Consider the following 24429-nt stretch of genomic DNA (forward strand, 5'->3'; position numbering starts at 1 on the left):
GTGATACTTTTTGGATTGTTTGTCTACCTTTTCATATTTCCCCTATTTCTCTGATAGAAGCATTATGGTTAGATTTGTGAAAAAATATATTTGTAATCAACTGTGTTGGGAGGACGGGGAAATTGCTCATAAGCAGTATCACTCCTGTTTTTATAAGGAATTTGAGTGCGTTTGCTTTCTGAAGTAATGTTGTTCAGAGCTAAGAATAGTACATCATACAGTGTTGTTAATACTACTCCAAAACTAGATTTGACTCAGTATTGTCCTTTTCCTTCAAGTGTAAAAATTAAATTCTGCTGAGTGACATCAAAGATCATTAAGATTCAGGTCAGTAGGTGAAAGTTGGAAACAAAGGCATGTTCTTTGTACATCTACATGCAGTCGAGTTATCTTTGGGGTTTGTGATGGATTTCTATGAGTCACACTGCTTGTATGATGCAAGAGCTGCATGATTAACCAGTTGTCCTGATAAATGGTAGGTTTGGTACTTCCAGTATGCTTAATATCCATCTTTGTGTTATAACTAGGTGACAGTATCGGCCAAAGTAACATACCATCCCATCAGAACCGTTTCCCAGACTACCTTGAAGCCATTCCAGGGACAAATGTGGACCTTGGGACACTGGAAGGAGATGGAATGAATATAGAAGGAGAAGAACTGATGCCAAGTCTGCAAGAGGCTTTGAGCTCTGACATCCTTAATGACATGGAATCTGTCTTGGCAGCCACCAAGCTAGATAAAGAGAGTTTTCTTACTTGGTTATAGGGGCCTCAGGGAGACTGAATTCTAAATCTGTGAAGGATCTAAGGAGATTAGAACATCTGTATCTGAAGTCCAGAACAAGCCAGTGTGGTGCACTCCGGCTTGTGTTCAGAAAAAGTAAATGAACAAATACTCAACAAGATTCTTTGGGTTTGCTCTTCCTTGTCCATCGCTGCTGTTATATATTGCTGACTTTTTTCCACAGTTGACTCTGAAGAACAGACATCTTCTTGATCTTTTTCTATTGCTGTTGCAACTACTGTTTGGGGGGGTGGGGAGGGATGATGAGCCTATTTTGGATGACGAATGCCATTCCTTTTGTCCTAGTGTGCGCTTGCATATCATTTTATCTTAAGTACTCAGATTTGAGAGTTAATTTCTGCATGTCAGTGCTTGTAGTTTGCTCAGCTAGTTGTCTCTTGCTGCCTGTGGCAAGTGGTAAAACATGACATACTGGGGTGACAAGCCAAAAATGATGTATCTGGTCAAAAAAAGTCAATACTGATTTGGAGATACGATGTAAAGGAGGGCTGAAGACTGTTTGGCATTAAGTGTTCCTACTAGTAGCTCTTGCATTAGCCACAAAGTGCTCTTGTTCATATTTTATGTTATAGTAAATCATGAGTCATTTTACATAGAAACATATATGAATTTTGATTGTTGCCACATACTCTAGCCTAACTTCCATTTGTCAGAAATACTTTGATTATTTTTGTTAGTTGGTTTAACTGTAGCTGTAGGATGGGAAGTAATTATAGGTGTTCCGGGGTTTTTTTAATAGTGAAATCTAAGGGTTTTTTTCTGATTTCACACAGTCTTATTTAAATCTGAATTGTCTGCTTTTTTTATACTTAAACCATGCCTATTGTAGCCTGATAAGCTAGTGAGTACATAAACCAGTATGTTTTGCCTGTAACTTTTTTAATTTTTTTAAAGGCTAGCTTTGAATGTAATCATTAGATTTCATGACCAGTGGCTTATTTTTCATGTGTATTTGCAAGACTTTGAATTAGAATCTGATTACAGCAACGTAAAAATTAGAGTCCTTTGTCATGTGTACAAATTTTAAAGGCATTTTAAAGTAGCAGAACCATTTTAAAATTACATCTTATCTCTCTTCTGGTTTTCAGTTTTAGTCTCCAAGTGAGTTGGGATTTTAAAATCCTTAATGGGAAAAAAATTATAAAAGGTTTCTCTCAAGTTAGCATGGACAAAAATTCTGAACTATTAATATCACTGTGCATTGCAATGAAAAGGCTAGAACACCAAAAAACTTCTCAATAAAATCTTCTAAGTGTAATAGTTACCAAGTTCTGTTTGGTGAAAAATAAGCCCTGGACACTATATGTAGAAGAATGTAAAGATATGTGTTAGATGGTGACATGAGCAGGTAATGAAGTGTATATTAGTAGTAGAGCTTAGCATGGGGTAGAGGTGAATATGAATAATTTTTATTTTAACAGGAAAAGATGTATCACTAAGTTGTCTGCAGGAGTTGACACAAGTTTCCAAAGAGTATTTTTAAATGAACAAAGCGAGCATGAATCAAACTTTCAATATAAGCTATGAATTTTTGTGGAGCTTTTGGGATTTTTTCTGATGAAAAATAGTGTCACTAGTTAACACCTCTATAATTGAGGGCCTGTCACCATTCTCAACATGGAGCCTTTATTTTCAAGGGTGTATAACATGACTATAAAAATACTGTAAGCGTGAATCTTAGTTTTGGAAAAAAACTCTCAGCAGGGGCACTTTGCCTGAGGAGAGATTTTTTGGGTTTTACTGTTTTGCATTTTTTTAAAGACACTGATTATTTTTTAAGCTAGGAACAAAATAGCAAAACAAAAAAACCCCATCATATTACTATTGCCATTTGGATTTCTTTTATGCTTCAGAAATAATTCTGATTTAAGATGATGTAAAGAATGAAAACTCTTAACCATTTTGAAAACTGAAGCAGCAGAGGCAGAGATTTGAAATTTGCCACTATAAACGTATATTTACTACTTTACATAAATGTATTAGTGTTTGAAAAACACAAAATTTTGGGGCTTTTTATGGGATACAGGCAAGTTTTAAAATACCAATTTTTAAAATACATTCACTATTATATGTATTCTGCTACACCAATAATTCAGTGATTAATAGGCCACTTATATTGTGCAATGACACAGTAGCTCCTAAAGCAGTGTATTGTGTCCAAGATAGGGATTTTAGTAGCATTTTTGCAATTTCATTGTGAATTCTTCCTCTCTCCTTCCCGTCAGGAAAAGAAAGAGACACTACCTTTTCCAAACTTGAATGATCTGACATAAAACCACAACAGCAAGGAAATTCAGTTGATTCTATTTCAATTGTCTTCCACAGTTGTGTTCAGGTATCATAGCACATAGAGAATCACAGAATAAGCTGAGTTGGAAGGGACCCATCAGGATCATCAAGTCCAGCTCCTGGCCCTGCACAGCACCACCCCAGGAGTCACACCATGTGCCTGAGACTGGTGTCCAAATGCTCCTTGCATTCTGTCAGCCTTGGTGCAGTGACCACTGCCCTGGGGAGCCTGTTCCAGTGCCCAAACACCCTCTGGGTGAAGAACCTTTTCCTGTTACCCAACCTAAACCTCCCGTGACTCAGCTTCAGGCCATTCCCTCAGGTCCTGTCACTGGTCTTGAGAGTGAAGAGATCTTACCTGTCCCTCCTCTTCCTCTCGTGAGGAAGCTGCAGACTCCAGTGAGGTCTCCTCTCAGTCTCCTCCAGGCTGAACAGACAAGTAACCTCAGCCATGAGGAGTGACTTCCCTTCAAGGCCCTTCACCATCCTCATGTCCCTCCTTTGGACACTCATATTGTTTCACCCAGCACTGCCCCCAGCACTGGAGGTGAGGCTGCCCCAGCTCAGAGCAGAGCAGGACAATCCCCTCCCTTGCCCAGCTGGCCATGCTGTGCCTGATGCCCCCAGCACAGGGTTGGCCCTCCTGGCTGCCAGGGCACTGCTGGCTCATGTCCAACTTGCCATTGACCAGGACCCCCAGGTCCCTTTGTGCAGCACTGCTCTCCAGCATCTCATTCCCCAGTCCATGCACACAACCAGATATGATGCACTGAGTGCAAACTCCTGACATGCTGTACCTTGCTAGAACAGAAATGAGTACAGAACAAATTACCTTTCCTTGCTTTTGTGTGTTTGTCACAGCTTTAATGTTTGAATGTTTTATTCTCATTGTAGAAACACTAAATGGCTTATACTGTATTTGGGTAGCACTGCTTAGGGTAGATACTGACAAACTGGGAATCCTTGAACTGCTCTAACATTAATTATGTTTTGTGATACTTACTTTAATTAAGACATTTCCGTTCTCTCACTTACTAAGAAACATACCATAGAGATGCTGTACTGTTGGCAATCAATATTAATTGGGATTTTTTTTTAATTCTGCAAACGCATTGTTTGATGAAGTGGTTAAAATTGTTTGAAATGCAAAAGTGTTTTGGGTAGTATTTTATACTGATGTATATATTGAAACAGAAATCATTGTAATAATTGTAATAGCTGTTAGTTTTAAATACACTATATGCAGACAGACAGGGCTGTACAGAGCTGTACTGTTAACACCCAGGCAGGGCTACTGCTTGGGAGCAGGTTGCAGTGTCAGTGAACCATACGGATCAAATATTGTACCATTCAGTGTTGGCGCTCACCAATGCAAAAGGAGAAGAGACAATTTCAACATGATTAACACTACATGGTAAATTAGTACTACAGTGACCTTTTCACTTACAAGCATGTTTTTTATACAAATTAGCAGGTGTGCCTGTATAAAATAATTTGTTTTCTGTATCATGGAAAAAGTACTCTCCACATTTAGAATCACAGAATCATGTTGTATGTTAGAGAATTATGTCCAAAATTATATATATTACTTAACAATGTTATTTTTAGATATGAGCATGACTGTAAGCTAGGTACTTAAGTACATTCTGTTACATTATTTTTCTTTATGTAATACTTTTTCAGTTGTTTTATTTGGTATAAATATATACTTTGTGCTTAAACATCTTTGTTCATTTTTAACATTCAATAGTATGTAAAGATACGATTTTCTTCAGTAAGATAGATGCATTGAATTGTTGGAATGCCTATTGTAGTGCACCTGTTCTTGTCCCCCTTGTCATTGCTTTTGTAGTCATAAACTCCAGTTCTGCAAATATGGTGTGCAAGCTCACCTGAGAGACAAACGAGTTCCACTGGTTTCAGTAAAGGCTTAACATTAAAGTGTACATCTCTGTGTGCTTGCAGTAATGAAGTGACCGTGACTCTGGTGAGCATCATGCAGCTTGTGCAAAACAATACTTTAACTGCAAATGGCACTATAGTGAAATCTGGTAACAGAACATCTGGGTATCTACTAGAAGAAAGCATCCACTTTTTGCAGATAATGCTTGCCATGTTCGGATGGCAGATACATTTTTGGCTAACTCTTAAGTTTATGCATTAATTTGTGGCAGACTATCAATAAAGACACACTTTTTTCATTTCCAAGTTTTGACTTATGAATTGCGAAATATGTAATGACATACCTTGAAAGCGCCTGAAGATTTTAGTTTAAAATATCCTGACAGATTTCATTAATTTTGACCTGTATAACAGTCTGGAAGATGGGGATTTTTTAAATGTACTGCAGTTTGGAAAGGCCAAAGTCAGACACTGTTTGCATTTTAGCAGTACCAGAGTTGTTGCTATTCAGCACCAAATGCCCCAACCCTGTGTAATTCTGCACATTTGTGTGTTTTCCTTGTTAAGGGTACAGCTCTTGATGGATTTATCAGTTTGTCTTATACTTCTGAGTTCATAGCCAGCTTTAGTCATCCAGATCCTTTACATGTAAATGTAACATCACACCTTCCACCTGGAATAGGCAGCCAGTGCCAGGGAATGATAAGGCACCAATTTTGCTTGCTGATATCACTCTCATTTATAAGGTGGTGACATATTGCAGTAGTTGAAGTATGAGTGACCTTCTGATGCAGCCCTAAATAGACTGTATTACTACAAAACAGGATATTTGGTCCAGGTATTACAGGCTCACTTGGCAATTCTCTTTGAAATATTTTCAACACTTACTTAAAAATAAAAAGAATTTGTCTCAGCCAGAAATAATACGCTTCCAAGGAAGCAAGTGCAAGTTATCAGCCAAAGAAAGCATTTTTCAGCTTGGATCATCAACAGAATGATTATTTGAGATCAAGCTATGATCTGTATAGCACCTCCTGTTTTGAGGTTCATTCAGAAATAAACCACTGATTTTATTTACAGTATCAGCAACCAGGGTTTATATGTTCCTCCCAAAGAGTAAAGGTGTGCTTCTTGACCTGTGTTGTCACCACTTCTTATTGCTAACAAGGGTTATCTGCACCCTCTAAACTTAGGTGTCATCAATAATAGGAAGATGTCAGTACAGGATGAGAGATCTTGGTTGACATGAAATGGTGAATCCAACTCTTAAGAAACAAATTGTCTTTAGAACAGAGGGTAGAGCTTTGTATCAACTACTATATCCAGTACTAAATGCCTCTTAAATAAATCAGCCAATGTGTTTTTCTCTAGGCACTGAGGGAACATGTTGAGTGAGAAACTTATAGATACTGACACATCTGACAAAGCTGCCTAATGGATTTTGTGGAAAACTCATGATTTTTACTTTTCTATACTCATCTCTTTAATGCAGAGGTTGTAACAGTGAATGCTACAGATCTGGGCCGTCACAGTCTGGTTTTATTTTCTCTCTCTGGGAATGCAGTTGGCCACTCCGATGATAGAATATTTTATATTAAATTGGCTTAGTTTAGAACATGAGAGGCAAAGTAATTTTATGGGATTTTCCTGTCTATTAGCAAGTGTGACTGGGGGGAGGGAGTTGTTTTGTTTTTTTAAGGGTTGGGGTCAGGAGCAGCCCAAGAGGCTTTTTTTTTCAACGTCCTGCAACAACAAACTATAGCTCCATAAAAATGGTACATTTGATCTCACCTAAAAGGCTTTTTCTCCTCCCATATATGTCAATTCTGAGCTACTCTATTGTGTTTTAAATTATTTATTGTGTTTACCATTTGTGAGTTTTGTTTTCCTAACACCTGAAAACTGGACTGTAATACTAGGTGCTGTTTGTCTCCAGAGTAGAGCAGAGTTCCTCCATTCTGAAATCCAGCTGCCATGATGTTTGAAGTCTGTAATATAACACACAATTACAGTCTGACTCCAGACATGCTGCTGGCCAGCTTCTGGTGCAGGATGGTTATGGGCAAGCATGATTTTTTTGGAATGATGGTGGATTCCTGTTTTTGTTTGAGACTGGAAAAGTTTGGCTGTGTCATTGCTTTGATTTCTGCAGCCAGCTGTCCTAGCAGGAGCAGGGAGTGCCATAGTGCCTGTTGGAGGACTCCTACCCTATGCTTAGCCTGATGTTAGCCATGATGTTGGGGTTTTTTTAAGCTGACAGAGTAGTTCAGTTTTTCTCTCATAGTTTCATTGTTAGGCATACAAATACAATCATCTCAGCTCTGTTGACTGACAAAGAGCCCTTTTAAGACTTTCCAAGTGATGGAATCCTTTCATACCCATCATCCACTGTTGAAGTGTGACTCAGAGGCCTCTGAGAGGTTCCACTGCAATCCTGGGCTGTCAAAGTCTACAGTCGAAACGAGGTAGCTGGTTTTATTTGTGTATGAAAAAATCCCAAACCCACAGTGCTAAGAAATGGTGTTAGTTACTTAGGTGGTGATGCCTCACAGCAAATGGCAGTAACTGTGAGCTACCTTCTGGTTAGGCCAGTGGGGTTCAGCCTGAAAGTGGTCATCGATGGCTGCGTAGTCCAAGAAGTTGCTGGCAAAAGCAAAGCCTGTGGGGCAGCTTGACTCTTGCCATGCAGGAGAGATTCAGGCTGTGGTTGGGAAAAGTGTTAATGCTGCAGAAGGTGACAACTGCTGGGCTGATTAAAGCTCCCCTATCAGTGCCTGTATGTGCCACCTCCTTTATCCCTGCCCACAGGTGATTCAAGCAACTGCTCTAAAGCCCCGGGGTTTAGATTTGTATTTGCCGGCATGTAAAACTCTGACTTCCTTTATTTTTCAAATGTTTGTTTTTCACTTCAAACATGACTTGCCTTTTAAAGGAATTTTTTCCATGAACAGCCTTTCAGGATCTGGTAATCTTCCTGTGGATATAGATTTTTCTAATTATTATGAATGTGATAAGCAACAATAGATCACTGAGAAATAGAAATTTTTCTTTGCAGCTTAGTGGCAAGAATGCTAGAAAATTTGTCACCCAAACAGTAGTATCAGCATCCAAGTTCCTCTCATCCATATACTAGACATGGTTTGGAAAACAAGCTGTTTTTACATGAAAACCCATGACAGCAGTAAGGCTCAGGTTCTTCACAACTGTCATCTCTACTGGTGAAGTTTGCTGTTGCAATAGGTGGATTTTGCTTTACCATCACCTTGAAAAGAAAGTAATGGAGCCTCATGAGGTTCATGAAAATAGGAAGGAAGCAGACATGCACTGCTGCAGCATGAAGATCGTGTTTCTTAGCTCCCCTTGGAAATGTCTCACTTTGAAGACATCTGATGGTCTTGGCCTTTTACATTCCCTTGCATTTTATTTTTAATGTCACTAACATCTAACAGATGACATTATTGAAGTGATTGCATTGGCAACTTCTGAAACAGGATAAAGATCTTTTAAAAATGTAGTCAGATACAATCTACCTGGGTGCACTTTGCCCTGGATAAAGACAGTTCCCACCTCTTAATGGCACATCTGACTTCCTGCTGAGCCTTTGAGTGAGTCATTTTACCATTTCCCAGGAAAGCTGTGTGCATGGTTTTACTTGTGTCCTGGGAGCACTGAAATGTTAATGTTTGTGAAATGCTTTAAGCATTAAGTGCTTCCTATTAATTCATTCTCAAGCTGTGCTATTCTGGGTGACATCACCACATATGAATATAATCTTTGCAATGTAGTGTAAGGTATGCATCTGATTCTACAAGTTTAAACTCACAAAACGCATTATAGGAAGGTCATATATTGGTGCATACCAAATGATGGTTTTCACTGACATGTGAACACCCAGTAGGAAGGGTGAACTGACTCAAGTTAGCCCTCCTGTGCTGCTCACCAGTTAGCTTCAATTCCCTTCTATTTGGTAGAAAAGAGTGCAGGGTTACCACTGAGAGATTAATGTGCACCATTTCTTCCTTTCCTGAAAACTTTTATGCCTAAGTCCTTAAGGTTTTATTTATTTTTTTAGGTTGAGCTTTCTTGTTCAGCTGCTTCTGGGAAGCCTGACTGACCCGTTAGATGTAGAAGCACATTGAATGATCATGAATGTGAGGGGGAAGAAATCTTGAATCATACATATATACAGGCATAGAGGATTGTTGCATGCATTTGTGTATGTGTCTATATATAGATAATCTATATATAAACACTGATTTCCTGCCTAAGGCCAACTCAGTTTCTCATGAGCATTATATTTGTTCTAGGCTTCACAAGGAAAAAAAAATGAAAGTGTCATCCCAGTTGCAAAGTCTGCATGGTTGTTGCTTATTTTTAAATATTTAGGGGTTTAGATGTGATGTAGAATCATTTCAGTCAGAAATGAATAATGAGAGACTATGAACACACGTGTTATTCCATTGTGCTGCCTCTCAAGAAACCAGTCTTGAGTAGTCAGTTTTTGTGGACTTAAAGGCACCTTTCACACAAAAAACCCAAATCCAAAGAGCTGGGTAAGAGAAGTAGGGTTGCCAGTCTCTACCCCATGTTTTCCTTTTAAGCTGGGACCAAAGGGAAGTTGGGTGCAGGTCAGATTTGTCTACAGTGATGTTTACCTTCATATCTAATGCATAATCCATGCTTTGCACCTTAGTGTGTGTGCATTCTGTCACTGCACAGTCACAAAGAGAGATGTGTGTGTGGCAATCGAGATATGAACTGGTACATTACAGAGCAAAGAGTTTACTCATAGCAAGGATTATTAGGCACCTAAGGGGTGCCTAATGCAACAGAGCACCATGTTCCACTGATAGCACATACTGTGCTACTTGCTTGAGCTATACTCTTTAGAGATTAAGATGCTTTTTTGGATTAATTCCCTATCCTCAAGATCCCATGGCAGTTGCTGGGGTTTCTTTTGGTTTTAAAGATTTAAGATGCCTCCGTGGGTGGGCCTAGACTGTTTTAAAATGTATTAACGTGGATTTACTCTGCACTTGAGTGTAACTACTTCTGTGCTCTGGCTTTGTTGCTAGGTATGTCTTTGTTAGAGCAGCAGCACTGGAATATAAGATGGCAAGTAGATGTCCAGGCATTTGAAGCATACTCAGGATGCTTTTGAAACCAGAAGTCTGGGAAGCATGGCGTTAGGAAAGGCAGATCCTGTTTGTTCAACCTGATCTCCTTTTATGACCAGGTGACCTGCCTGTGGATGAGGGAAAGGTGGATGTTGTGTGCCTGGACCTCAGTAAAGCCTTTGAGCCATTTCCACAGCATTCTCCTGGAGAAGCTGGCTGCTCATGGCTTGGACAGGCTTACTGCTTGCTGGGTGCTGAAGAACTGACTGAATGGCCGAGCCCAGAGAGGGCTGGTGGCTGGAGGTACATCCAGCTGGGGGCCAGTCACACGTGAGATTCCCCCAGGACTCAGGCCTGTTTAATGCCTTTGTCAATGATCTGGTTGAGGGGATGGAGTGCCCCTCAGCACCCCAGGGAAACAGTGGAGGCACTATCCATGGAGGTGTTCCAGAAATGACTCAGTGCCATGATCTAGTTGACAAGGGGGTGCTCAGTCAAAGACTGGACTCAGTGATCTTTCCAGCTGTAATGATTCTATGATTATGTGACCTTAGATCTTGAATCGGCCCTTTGGACTCCATGCTGTGCTTGCACTGGACCTAGCCTGCTACTGAAACAAACAGGAGATTTTTATATCCCATCATAGTCAAACAGTACTCTGACTGCTTCTGGAACTGACTCCAGTGGTTACTATCTTAGACTTTTCTTTTTTTTTCTTTTTTTTTTCTTTTTCTCATTGTGTCATCTGTAAAAATGGATGATACACTTTCTATGTCATCCAGATATTCAGATCTCAGATGAGATGTTTACATTGTATGCATTTATGTGAACTAGTACTTTGTGAACTGTATTTGGAAATACAGAAAATTTGGAGAAGCTCCGGGTATGCCATAAGGTGAGATCAGACAATGAAGTGTTTGTAAAAAAAATGGAGACAAACCAACTGAGACAGATACACACGTAAGTACTAAGTAGTCAGCTACAGGAATCATAAATTGGGACCTACTAGCACAGCAGATAAAATTGCTTTTGTGGTTCAGGACATCAACACAAAATTGACTTATCTGTTATTTAACTGACAAAGTGTATATGTTCTCATGGGATGCACAAATGCAAATAGAACAGACACAAAGAAATCCTCTGCTGGTTCGTATCAGTGAGCAGCTGGAGTGCTGGTCAGACTTTTTGGGTACAGCATTTGATGCAAGACAGGCACTGAACATGGTCCAGAGGCAAGCAGTGATGTTGAGGAAAATATGAGAGAGAAAGATTAAAGTAACTGGGCTGTTTATCTACAGAAAAGCTGACTAAATGGGGAAAAATTATCTTCAAGTAAAAAACAAGTGCTACTATGAATCTATTATCCATGGAGTAAAGGGTGAGAAGAGTAAAGTAAACTTTAGGTTAGGAAAACCTTCTTTTACTTTTCTGGCTGTTTGGTTGTGGTGCCTGAGGAGGCTGTGGTAGCTCTGTTGTGGCAGCATTCAAAGAACAAGTTTGATGAGCATCTCTCAGAAACGGGATGGAGCTGGCCTGGCCTCGGGGTGGCTGAAAGATTGAGCTGACCTCTGAGTCCACTCCTGAGCACCAAGTCAGAAAGCTGGGGCCACTGCTAGAGCTCAAGGACTAGGCTAGAAAATGCAGGTTCCTAGAGTTTCAGATCAATGGACCCCTTCTTTATATCAGCTAGTAACCCCTGTTGCTCCTGCAATTTGTTGTTAGCTAAGGAAAACACCTCAGAAAGGTGCAGTTCTGACCCTGCCAATTTGTCTGGTAATTCCTTACAGTGGACAATCATACTGATGGCCTAAAAATGCAAAAAAATTAAATCCAAAGAAACTTACTTGTTAGTTCCATTTGTCCAGCTTTGATTATTTCTCTGCTTAAGATGTCATTTGGTAGCTCATCTTTTCTTCCACTGAAAATATTTGCATGCTTTAAATAAGGTTAACTGTTTAAATAAACTGGACAAAACATTTCCACTGTGGTAAGGGTTGCTTTATTGCTATCTGTTTTCTAACTGAATGTACTGCATGTGTGCAATTTGTCTGTGAATTAACCCAGCAAGTCGAGTTCGAGTGTGGCTAAGATACAATAGATTGAGCACAGCTCCCACTTCATAGGAGAAAAACCTCCTGCAGAGAAGTAAAATCATCCTGAAAATCATCCAGCCTTTGTGGAAAAGATGTATTTTTGGCTGAAACTCTAGGGGAGAAGTACTGATGAGCTTGAAGCTAAGCCCAGATACCAGTCTTGGCAAAAACAAAAGCATCAAACTGGGTAAGAGGGGAAAAAATCCAGCCAAAGAAGTGTGTGGTCTTTTCTAATGGAACAGTCTTTTTTGCACGTTCTCTGCTGTAGAGCAGTGTGGTAAAAATGATGGCCTGCAGACTTACACATCATTTATTTACTGGTATGTATTTTCCTTAAGGGAGTGGCATATTTCCCACCCCTTTCACCTCAAAACTTTCTCTCTACAACATTTTTTTTTCTTTTTCTCCCTGCTGAGGAAGGTCTTCCTTGTAGCTGACTTTCTGCCGTTCTTACTTCTGCCCTTGAATAAATAACTTCAGAAGACTTGAAAGAGAATTTTGTGGAATATAAACATGTTTGGGAGCCATTTCAGTAAGTTAAGATGAAATGCTCTGTGTTTGGCTCAGGGTCATTAAATAATTCGCTGTAGTTATTGCCAAGCAAGGACTGTTTCATTGCTGTTTTCCTGGCTAAATTCCAACCTGGCTATTTTATGTGCCCACCTAAATTCCTCGTGTGTGTTTGAACAGAGATGATCGTCTTCACTTGTCTCTTTACCACGCTGGTGCCCCATCTGGCCCGTGCAGCCTGCCCTGCCTTCCACAGGTGCCTGCTCATGGGTGGGTAGGTGATAACTCCTATTATGTAAAATACTGCAGGCTCTCTCAGGATGAAAGGTGTTAAATGTATGCAAGCTATTTATTATTTTGCTCAGAGACCGAGTTGAAGACATGCACAACCTGTTCTGACTTCTCCAGAACAGGTTTTAATGTGCACTAAACCCATTTGCCAGCACTGCTGCGCTGCCTTTTGTTTCTAAATTTACCCTATTGCACAGCTGATTAGGGAGACAGGAAGCAATGCATCTTGAAGCTTTCAGGAGACAGCCTCTCCCTGGAGATATACTTCAGTGACCTAAATGTACAGCAAACAACATGTGAGAGGTGGGGTTTCAGGCCCGGGCATGCCGACTTAGGTGATACCATCAAAGAGTCTGTCACTTCCTTCAGAAGTTCACTTACATTTTTTTTCCCCCTCTCAAATGGTTTTATTTCAAAATGCAGGCAAGATAATGTTGCTGTTTCTTGCTGCCCCACACAGGTGGGATGGGACTTCCAAGAGTTCGGGATCAGCGCTGGAATAGGTAAAGCAGTGTTCTGGTGAGCTTAAAGTATTGCTGGGAGTGGTTTCTGTTCATCTCCCTTATCATTTTGGCAAATGTTTTAAGGAGTATTGTCTCTCCCTTTCCTATTTTTGGAAAGAAGGTCAGGAACACTTTGTTCTCTTCAAATAGTGTTTGAGTCCAGTTGGCAGAGACCTCCTTAGGACCATACACATCCATCTCACACAAAAGGCAACACACCATCTTTCTGAGCTTATTAACTGCAGCTGATGCCAGCAATCAGGATGCCTGATCTACAAAATGCAGTAATTCTCTTGATTCCCTGATCTGGAAAATAAGATATTAATAATATAGCCATTTTATACAAGCCAGTTCTTCTAGTTTGCTTTGCGTGGAAAGGCAAAGCAAAACCAGTCACTGGATACTTCTGACTCGTGCAGTAGTCACTGTGAGTGGATGGGCAGGGGAATTACACCAGATCACAAACCAAACCCTGAACTGTAATAGAGCACAGGCTCCTGGCAAACCTCCTCCCCTTAGATGTCTGTATTAATGAGTGAAGAGGGTATAGTTAATTTATAGTTAATTTGTGAAAGTGACTTGCTGTATCAAGCCATTTCAAGGTTTCTTTCATATTACAAGCTAACAAGTCATTCTTGAAAGGCACCCACAGAAAATATATAGGGTTAAGAACTCCCCAAGTATTTTCTAAAAGTGCAAGTGCCTTCTCTGGAGGCCTAGTTCATCAACAGTGTCACCTTGTTGGACTTGGCAACGCATACAACTGCCATGCAACTCTGGGATGCCAGAAAACTGCCCAGGCCAGCCTGGCATCTCTTGTTTGTACCAGAGGGTTCATGAATTCTGTGATGTTTTAGAAGCTGCACAGGTGTTTTTCTAGGAAAAGCAAGATCTAAATGCTGGCAAGTCAAATCACAGGTGTAGAAACGAGTTACCACAGGTAGTATGGACCCTAGAAAATTCTTCCTGGGATGTTCTTCAATTGCATTCACTGTTTGATACAAACCTTTTAATGCCATTCTGTCTGGCCAGGGCAGGGGAACAGGAACTTGTAGTCATTCTCAGGACTGACAAAAGTGGTTGCAAAGGTGCCAGTAATGATGCAGTCACAGCCAGTGCAATTGACTTAAATGAGAGCACATTTGCCATTCATCTGTTATTTCCCATGAAGTTTACTAATCCTCTAAAGTTATCTTAAAGTGTTTCTGATGAAAGGTGAATTGCTTGATTCATCCATTCAGGAGGTATGTGGAGTCTCTACACCATTTACCAAAAAAAAAATCATGATGTCACCTTTGCTGTGTTTTTTTAGAGGAGGGTGTGATAGCCAGGTGTCAGAAATGTATCCCATTCCCAGGGTGTAGTTCAATTATCAAAGCATGACCACAGTTGAATCTTAAGAAACACTGAATTAAGTGCATCATTCCAGGATGTGGACAGATAAAAGCAAACAGAGCCAGTAATCTAGCATCCTTTGAACAGCTGTGCTGTGCCATAAATTGAAAGTTAATAATGGGATTGTTAATTTAGGTCCTATCTTATTTTTCTATCTGAGGAAAAAAAATTGAAATGCAACTGATGGGGCAGTAGGAGACGCAGCCCCTAAAAGAGATTTCTCCATTTAGCTGGATTTTTTCCCCTGATTTATAATAGTAATTCTTTTAAGTCTACTACCTTTAAATTGCTCCTTCTTTTTGGCTTTAAATAAAGTAAGGGAACAACTACAGTTGATACCAGCAGAGCACACTCTCAGCAGACCTTGAGCTGTCCTTGGGCTGTCCCCCTGCCAGTGCAGGCCACGGGTTTTCATGTGTCTGAGTGAATCACCCTGATCCTAAACATACAAATCATGCTTGTCTGCTACAACTTTAAATAAGCTTGGAGCTCTGCACAACATAATTAGGAGCCATGACAGGGAACTCTAAACGTTGCTTCCAGCCTACAGTAAATCACAGATCTGTGTGCAGGACCTTCAACAACAACTGAATCCAGTTTTCCCTGTTGAATACTTGCATGATTTTAACCTTCCCTTTACAGGGTAAATTCCACCTTTGCTTCAAAAGATATGGGAGGAATTGAAAAGTGATCCAAATGCTACAATGGCCAATCTGGTTTGAACCATCTGTGTTCCTGCCAGGGTGTCAGATACTCCAACAGCCCTTTCTGTGCACTGTGCTCCCCTCAGCACAGATCCCCCCCAAACCACAGGGAACTATACATAAAAGACTGGGGTCTCCAGTGATTTGGTGACTCAGGCACCAGCATCCTTGCCTGAGCAAGTCCTCAGAAGTCCACACATCCACAAAAAATCCTGTGATGATGGGATTAACCCATTAAATTCACAAACAACAGTGATCCCCTCAAAAAACCGGGATTCTGTGGCAATGCTGTATCTGAGCAAGAGAATTTTTTAAGCTGACAGATTTGGCTCAACTGGCTTGGAGAAGCCATCAAGTAACTCCAGTAGGTGAGATGGTCCTTGTGACACTCATGCTGTTGAAACTGCCTGAGGGCTGCTGCTCTCCAGCTGAAGTTGACTTTCTGTATTTTGTGGCGTTTATGTGATTATTTCACAGTTGTCTGGGAAAGAGAGCTCATAAACACCAAACTTGGGGTGAATTTTGCTGTGTTACCAGCTGGGAGAATCTCAGTTTTTCACTGACAGACACAAAAAACTAGGACTTCATCTCTTCTTCTCCTTCATAATAAACGAGCAGTCTACAAATTATAACTGATTTTTTAAAATATGGGTTTTGGCCCTTCCCAACTTTTCTTCTGGTCTAATTCCGCTACTTTTTCCAACCCAAAGAATTTGAAACTGGTCCAACTAATCCTATCTGAAGCAGCAGTCTTTCCCCTCCTTCTCCCAAACAGAATGGCAACCTCAACCCAGCTTCATGAAAAATTGAGATAAATAAAAACTGTATCCCAGGAAGGAAGAAAATACTTGACAAGTAATATTTAAAGAGATGGAGTTTGCACCAGCTGCTTACATTTAAAAAAGGAAAAAGACAAAGGAAATGTATCCTACATAATGTTACCTAATTCAGAAACTCTGAGGGTTTATGGAGAAAGGCTGGTAGGAACCACACTCATTTTAAGCAGGTAATATATAAGTATGAACCCCAAATATACAACCTGAATATCAGCTTGCTATTTTGAAAATTAGAAGAGATTCTCATCATAGATTACATTAGTTATGTGACTGAATGATATTTTTACCAAGTGTGAAGTAAAAGGCAGTATATGTCTCCTGGTTTTCTTTAAAAATGTCATTATTCAACCAAAATTATCTTATGCAGAGCAGTGCTTAACTTCTGAAATGGTTATGTCTCAAACTGAAGAACTTCCTTTGTCCTCAATCTTTTGCTTCCTGAAAAATGCTCTAGACATAATAGTCAATTGGGAATGTCCATTTCTAAATGCTAAATTACTTCTTGAATGCTCGATGCAAAACATTTGTAAAGGCCAGAATCTCAAACAGAAGAAAATATATGGATGAAACCTCAAAAAATCCTAGCTTGGTATAAATCTGAATAGTGTTTATTATCCTGAAATAACTTTCTAGAGTCAGAGCAAAGTGGGGTTATTTTAGCTTAACATTTCCTGGATCTTAAATATATTTGATTTCTGTTAAATTTAACTTCATTATTTTTAGGTTGTGTTTGGTTTGGAACAGTTCTAGCACCCTAAGCTATTTTTCTGTTGCTCACAGTGCATACTTACAAATTTAATGTGGTTACTTCAGCTTTTTTTGTTAATTGTTAAAACTTTCATGCCACCAATGTAGGAGCAGCAAAAGGATGTGTCATTTGTAGTGGTACAAAGAAAAGCATCAGCCTTCTAAGTGGATTGATTTTTTTATGATAGATTAACTAAATCCTTGGCAATTGTATTCTGCTTTGCAACAGTAAATACAGAAGACATCTCTCTGGCAGCTTTAACTGGATCTTCAGCTGCTTCATCCCCAGAAGTGGGCTCAGATTCCTCCTTCATTCCCCTTTCACTTGTATGTGAAGAAGAAGGAGAGGATGAGCTGGAGAGCATTAGGAGATTTGCTTCTCTGCCAACTCAAGCAAACCAATGCCTGCCCCTTTATAAAAGGAGAAGCAGCCTTGGTAATATCTTGGAAAGAGGGTGACGTGCATGAAGGACACTATTCCTCCATGACAGTGAGATGCTGCTGAGATGCCATGAAGAGTTTCCCTACTCAGTGTTGCTGCAGAGGCACTTTGGGGGAAGCCAGCAGAGCCTTTCGTTTCTGGTGATGCTTCTGCACAGGGACCTAGTGACAGGACAAAAGGAAATGGCCTCAGGGGAGGTTTAGATTGGCCATCAGGTAAAAGTTCTTCACCAAAAGGGTGGAACAGGCTGCCCAGGGAAGTGGTAGAATCACCATCACTGAAAGTGTTCTTCTAAAAGAGCATGTAGCTCTTGCTGGGCACCATGTCACCTGCTAAACCATAAGAAAAGAGGAAAAACCTCAAGAGATTATAAGGTTCTCTGTCAGCCTCCAGAGAAGCTGTGACTGGATGTGGCTCAGTGCACCTCAACAACCTTATCTTGTGCAGAAACTTTCAGGAGACCTTGAAAAGTTTCAATAGTTGTTGATATCTTTGTAAAATAACACTGCCCCAGTCATCACAGGAGATCTGACAGCTCCATTTTAAACTAAACAAAGAAGATTTTGCAGTGTGAAAAATCATATTGACTGAAACTCTGGCATTCAGATGGCACATGGGACCTGGCTGGAATTAAAAAATAAATACATTCAGCACTATGTAGGCAATGAAAGCCTTACCTCGGGATTATTTGGTTTATAACTTGTCCCACACATATTGCCAAGTTAGCAGTCAAAGGAATGACAGTTTGAAGGCTGCCAGGCAATTCTATCTTGCCTTCTCACATACATTATTTATGCTTATTCATTGTAAAATAGTCTTCAAGTAAATATGGCTACAAATTAACTTCCCTACTGAAGCACATAATGAAAATATTCAGTGAATGAGCAACCAGCCTATGCTGTACAAAAGAAGCTTGGAGCTGAGACTAATTTTTGAAAGACAAAGTTACTTCAGATTTTCTTGTTTAAATACAAACACACACACACACAAAATATCAGTTTTTCTATTGTAAAACTTTGAAAACAACTGTTTAAGATCAACTAAAAAAAACTTAGATATATTTACCTACATATTCGTGCACTGCCTTTTCATTTCTGAATTTTCATGTTTAAATTCTATCTTTTTCTCCTAGGGGAAATCTCTGCAGAGGCAGGTACCCCCTTGCCATCTGTGGCCGAGAGCAGGAAGGCTGGAAGCACTGGGAGACACGCACCCACACCAATCTGTTTGAAGGCCAGAGCACAGGAGCACTGACACACTGCACACTGTGAGCGTGGTGTAGGAGACCTGAATGCTCTCCTGACAGATGTGAGCCTTTCAGTACTCACTACATCCTGTGGCAAGGAGTCACACATGCCTGATGAACTCGTGTGAAAATAGCCATTGCATCTTACTTGTCTTGAACTTGTTCTCTACAAATTTAATTTAATGTTGTCTGATTTTTTTTTTTTTGTTACACAAGAAAAGGTGAGGACTAATTTCCTGTTCACCTTATTCCTATTTATATTTCATCTTTTTCTCCTTAGTCCTCCCTCTTCCTGAGCAAAAAACCTATAGCTCATTCAATTACTCCTTGTGTGAAATTGTTCCCCAGCCTCCAAGCCTTTGCATCCCTTCTTGGAGCCATTCCATTCCTACACTATCATTTTCAACAGGGAAAATTGCCCAGAGGATTACAGACATGAGCCCAACCAGGAGTTCTCCAGTGCATAATGTAGTTGTCTCCTCCATTCTCCAGTCTCTATAACTTGAACCAACTTTTCTGGTCAAGCTGATCAAACTGGAACATACTGACCTTAACAAAAAATAACAGTTAAATGTATTCTAAAAAACACCCTGCTGAGAATGCTGTGTTCTAGGAACAAGGGTGGAATTGGTAGAGAAATCATTATTGGAATTTTCCTTTATTTCTGCTTTTCAATAATTCTTACCACCCTGACATTTCTGTGCCCAACTGTGTTGTGAGCAAAGGACACATCTAAACTGAGATAATTCTTCACTTAGAGTGATTACAGAGCTAATGATTCTTTTGGGGCAGTCCAAGTAATATCTAAAGTGAGGTAGGTCAGTGGTACCCTAAAATTATCCATCTATCTCCATTCATCACTGTGAAGGAAGTGGATACCCACTGGATTGAATCCAGGTGTGCAAGGTGACCTGGCAGGAACCTCAACCCTGGGGACAGTGGGCTGCATCTAGAAAAGTCAGACAAGTGTTGTGCTGCTTTGCTGGTGACGTCTCTGCATCCACATCCCTCTGCATGAAGAGGAGAAGGAGGCTGGAAAGCGTGTTCAGGGTGGCACTGGGAGCTAGACCTTGGAGTCTTGGGCAGCACCAGGGATGAGGGGGGGTTGGAGAGGGTCGGTGGTGGTGTGGGAATGACTGGAGTGTGAGTGTGTGCAGGCTACAGAGCAACGGGATTTAATGCACGAGCCAAAAGGGCTCCAGAGGGCTGCCACTGGATTTATCCGGAAAGTGCTGGGATATTCAGATGTTACTGAAGCTGAGGCCTGAGGGGTAATGGTCACTGGTGGCAGTGGTACTGGGAAGATGCTGAGGTGCAGAACAAAGACATGCTGGTGTGATAGGGACAGAGTTTTAGCTTTATCTTGATTGAAAATATTGGGGTGAGGAGCTGGTGGGGCTGTGAGGGAACGCTGACTGTTGACTTGGCTGAGGAAGAAAGACATCATTGGGACCCAGGAGTAAGGAAATGGTTGATGGCCATTGCTTCTGGCCTTCCTTCAGTTCCTCCTCCATAACTGCTCTGTGCTGTGCTTCAGGGCTGGAAGGAATGCCTGGCCTGGCATTAGGGGCTTTTGTCACCTCTGTGCAGCCCAGCCTAAGGAGAGCTGCTCTTCTTTCCCCACCAAGCAGCAAAGAAGAGAGCACAGACAGCTAGTCTGGCTCTGCACCACCTCTCACTCCTCATCTCCCCTGCAGCGTTAGGGGAGAGTGTGCTTGTCAGATGGCAGAGATGTTTGCCCTGATCCCAAGCTGAGGTGCTCCAGTGAGGAGAAGTACAATCCAACTCCCTACTGGGAGAATTGAAGCTATAGATCTAATCAAGGAGAAGTAGTTACAGGTTTTCAGCCAGTGCAGAAGACCCTGCAGGCAGGAAAAATCACACATGCCAGTTGACTTCCAGATTTCTGTTGGAGGTGACCTCAGCTCTGCTCTGGGCTCTGGAAAGGACAGGGTAGCTGTCATCAGGATGTCTTTCCTTCCTTCCTCATCCTCCTGACCACCCTGCACCTCTTATCCCACCAGTCATCCTGCTTCAGGTCCCAGGCTCTCTGCTAGGCTGGGTCACTAGTAGTTATCTTTCCAGTTCCTTATGTCATCACAGTCTGATTCTCCATGGTTTGTTATCCAAGTGCCTTTTTACCTTGGTACCTCAGCCCCTCTTCCCTGCTCACACCCAACTCCAGCCCTGAGCCCCCCAAGGCAGTGGCAGCCTGGGCACCCAGAGGCAGCTCCTGCCCTGCTCAGGGCAGCACTGGAGGCAGGCATCACCCAGCTCTGCTGGGGACAGTCCTGTGAGGGCCTGGAAATCGGCAGGGGACACACCGTGCCCTGTGCTGACACAACCCTCCGAAAATTCATCTGCCAAGCTGACAAGTCTCTGCTAAACTACATGAGCTGAGACTTTTAAAAAAACATTTATAACTTGGCTACGTCTTCTGGCATCAGGGTCACCTACCCCCCTGTTTCACCAAATTTCAAGTTCTTGCTGAAATAAATGGTTGCCTAATCTTGCCCTGGAAACCACAGAACCATTTTTACTGAAACTGCCTTCCCCTTTCCTCCTCCCAAAAGAAAATAGAAGGGGAAAGAATCAGCCCGAGGCCAAGCCTTGGCAAAAGCCATTTCAGCCTGGATGAGTAACATCTAACAAACTTAGCAGCAATTGAAAGCAGGAGCTTGTAACAAGAACTGTCAGGCAGGGGTAATTGCAAGCACCGCTACCAACTCTATCTGCAATGTGCATCACCCAGAAAAGGAGGGAAGTGCATAAATGGTAAAAATCATTTTACATAACCTGAAGAATTGGATGCATGCCTTGGAGTGTCTGTTTCTCATCTCCCTTCATCTATCGTTAGCTTCCCTTCACTGCTTCCCGCAGCCGTGTGCTCTTCCTTCTTTGCAGCTCCTGCCATCTGGAGAGCACTCTTGTATTCTCCTATCAGCTCTAACTCGGCTTTGGGTGACATTTGTACCTGAGATCTCTTGTCTTTTGCTCTTTTCTCCTCATTCTGCTAATATTCACCTCTGAAAAGATGGAAAGGTTTGCTCAACTCAGCTGAGAATATTTGGGGTTCATTTTAAAAAAGGGTTATGAAAAGGAGACAGACCTACAAATTCATGTGATCCTGACGACATTAACATTTATGATACTGAGTTTCACTGGACAATTTATGTAAAGCTGCTTCCAGATCATGAACCATTATTTAAAGGAAGAAGGCAAAAAATCAGTGAAGAAGCCATGGACATCTAAGATTGGAGTAGCTCCATTTTAAGGAGGCACTTTTAGTAAAATCTAGTTTCTTCCCCAAAACATAAATATTGTTAGATGCTTCATTTCACTCTCTGCCTATTTTGTAACTATTTTTTAAACTCCTGATGCTGAGAACAATCTTCATGTGAGAAGCAATATTGAAGAAATATTGACTTAAAATTTTGCACACGAATGAGCTTCAGATAAAGGCAACTGAAATTCTTGGTAGTCTATAACACCCATCTACAGACAGTAGTTGAATCTCTTTTATATCGCCTTCAGATATAAGCTTTAAAATAAGATAGTAGATATGAGTGGCATATTTAGGAGATTTGCTGCTCACCAATGACACAGGATAAACTATCTACAGGACAACTTGGTTAGCCAGCTCTACTTTGGATTCACAGAGGGTTAAAAGTCAGTTGTAGAAAGGATTCAGCCACTTCACAGATGTAAATCCAGGAGACAGGTTATTATCTAATCTGATATCTAGCATAACACAGGCCGTGGGGCTTCTCTGGATTGATGTTTACTCAATTAGACCATAATCTTCATGGAAAAGCAATACCCAGGCACTATTTTATGGTAGCTCCAGGTACCATAGGTACCATACCACGTACCCCCAGATACGTGGGGGTACAACCCAGAGCCCCCAGGTTTTGCATCTGTAATACTCTCAGCTTAACTGTGGGTGTAACTTGAGAGTTACCTAAATCGTTGGCGCCTGCTTAATGGTGATGAATCCCTGTGATGTGGAGCTACCCAGCTGCTGGGTAAATCTAAATGGACATCTCCCTTGGGATGAGAACTGTTCCACCAGCTGCAACTGTGGAACAAGAAGGTTTGTTTCAAAAATAGTCTATTACATTTCAACAGCAAGTTCCTTTACATTATTTGCTGTTAAACTAATCTACAGTCTACACTAACCAGTGCAAGTACTTGGATTTTCTGTGAGTGCAGACCTCTTTTGCACACTGCATTGAGGAGGTGACTGCCTTTGCACATCTGCTGAATCCTGCTCTGAAGATGTCTGCAGATGTCAGAAAGGACACCAAGAGAGAAAATCAGAACTGCAGGGAATCCACAGTTTTCTTCATTTATGGGTTCTATGACTTTAATCTCTATTTACATGCTTTACCTTTCTGGTTTCTTCCTTCACTGTCTTCTGGCAAAAGTGCATGTAACCAGAAGGTTTGGGAGGTGTCCCTAATCTAACCTTGGATTAGAGGGATGTGGCATGGCGTGGTGTGATGCATGTGGGGTGTGGGGACCTGTTGGCTGGGTCTTGTCCTGTTTCCTTTCCATGTTTGTTTTCTGTTACCCAATGGAATGGCATTTGTGAGAAAGTTAATTGCTTGTTGGTGCCTCCTGGGGAGGATCAGATGGTCGGGGTGAGGGACAGGGTGAGAAGCTGGTTGGTCCCCAGGCAGGGAAGCAGCAGGGGAAATAGTGAGTGCTGTTAAGTCAGGCAGGTTCAGGTCTCCAGCATTTCCATGGAAGTTCAGTTGGGAAATAAAACACATTGCTACAGCTCTGAACAGAACTGCAATAGGTGAGAGAGCCTGAGGGTTTGAGCCAGCTACATGGTAAGAGGGGTAAGAGAGACCTGAGTCATATACTCTATCTGTGCTTTTTAATGCCCTTGTACTTTTAGTATGAAAATCAAGGCACAAAGTCTTTGCTTTCCTTAAGTCATTGCCCCACTTGTGAGCTGGAACAATAACTTCAATTGTATTCAAATGCATTTGTGGTCCATTTGTATCTTTTCCTATTTCTGGGAGGTACTGGGACAGCTGTGAGATAGCACAATCTCTCCTTTAATCAGCTTATTCCAAGGGAGGCCTGGGAACTGCAAGGTCACAGATACTGGCTTGTGAAACTGCTGAATGAACCTGGCAGCAGCAGCTCTGTTTACACAGAAAGCTGGTACACAAACAGCTGGGCAGTGCACAGTGAGGAGAGACAAACTGCAGGCCCTCTGCTCCAGCCAGAACCAAGATCAAGTGTGCTTTCTAAACAAGCTTTATAACAGATCTCCTAGATGTTGAGAACCAGATGTTTAAGGATCTTCTTATTCCAAATGGAGGTTGGACCCTGTGTTAGGCACCCACCTTCCCTGTATGCAACATTTGGGAGGACTCAAATGATCCAAAATGCCAACAGGTAAAGCAAGAGTTGGGAGGCTTCTTGGAATGAACCAGCAAGAAGTTCTAGGGACACACATTCGTTAAAATACTGCCTTTCAGGGATTTCATTGCCTTGCTTTACTTAAGTCCATAGCTCAGTGGCTTCCCTTC

The 24429-nt window shown here is 41.3% G+C and overlaps 1 protein-coding gene across 4 annotated transcripts in view; it reads left to right on the forward strand.

The window, feature by feature from the left end:
* YAP1 (Yes1 associated transcriptional regulator) overlaps positions 1 to 5302 on the forward strand; it is an 87724-nt gene extending 82422 nt beyond the window's left edge. For all 4 annotated transcript variants that reach the window (XM_014886585.2, XM_014886587.2, XM_014886586.2 and 1 more), the window contains one exon: positions 528 to 5302. In XM_014886585.2, coding sequence (XP_014742071.1) covers positions 528 to 766 — 239 coding nt within the window. In that variant the 3' untranslated portion in view covers positions 767 to 5302. The remainder of the gene's footprint in view (positions 1 to 527) is intronic.
* The last annotated feature ends 19127 nt before the right edge of the window (positions 5303 to 24429 follow it).

The sequence above is a fragment of the Sturnus vulgaris genome, chromosome 2, assembly GCF_052056855.1.
Source record: "Sturnus vulgaris isolate bStuVul1 chromosome 2, bStuVul1.hap1, whole genome shotgun sequence".
Lineage (NCBI taxonomy): Eukaryota > Metazoa > Chordata > Aves > Passeriformes > Sturnidae > Sturnus > Sturnus vulgaris.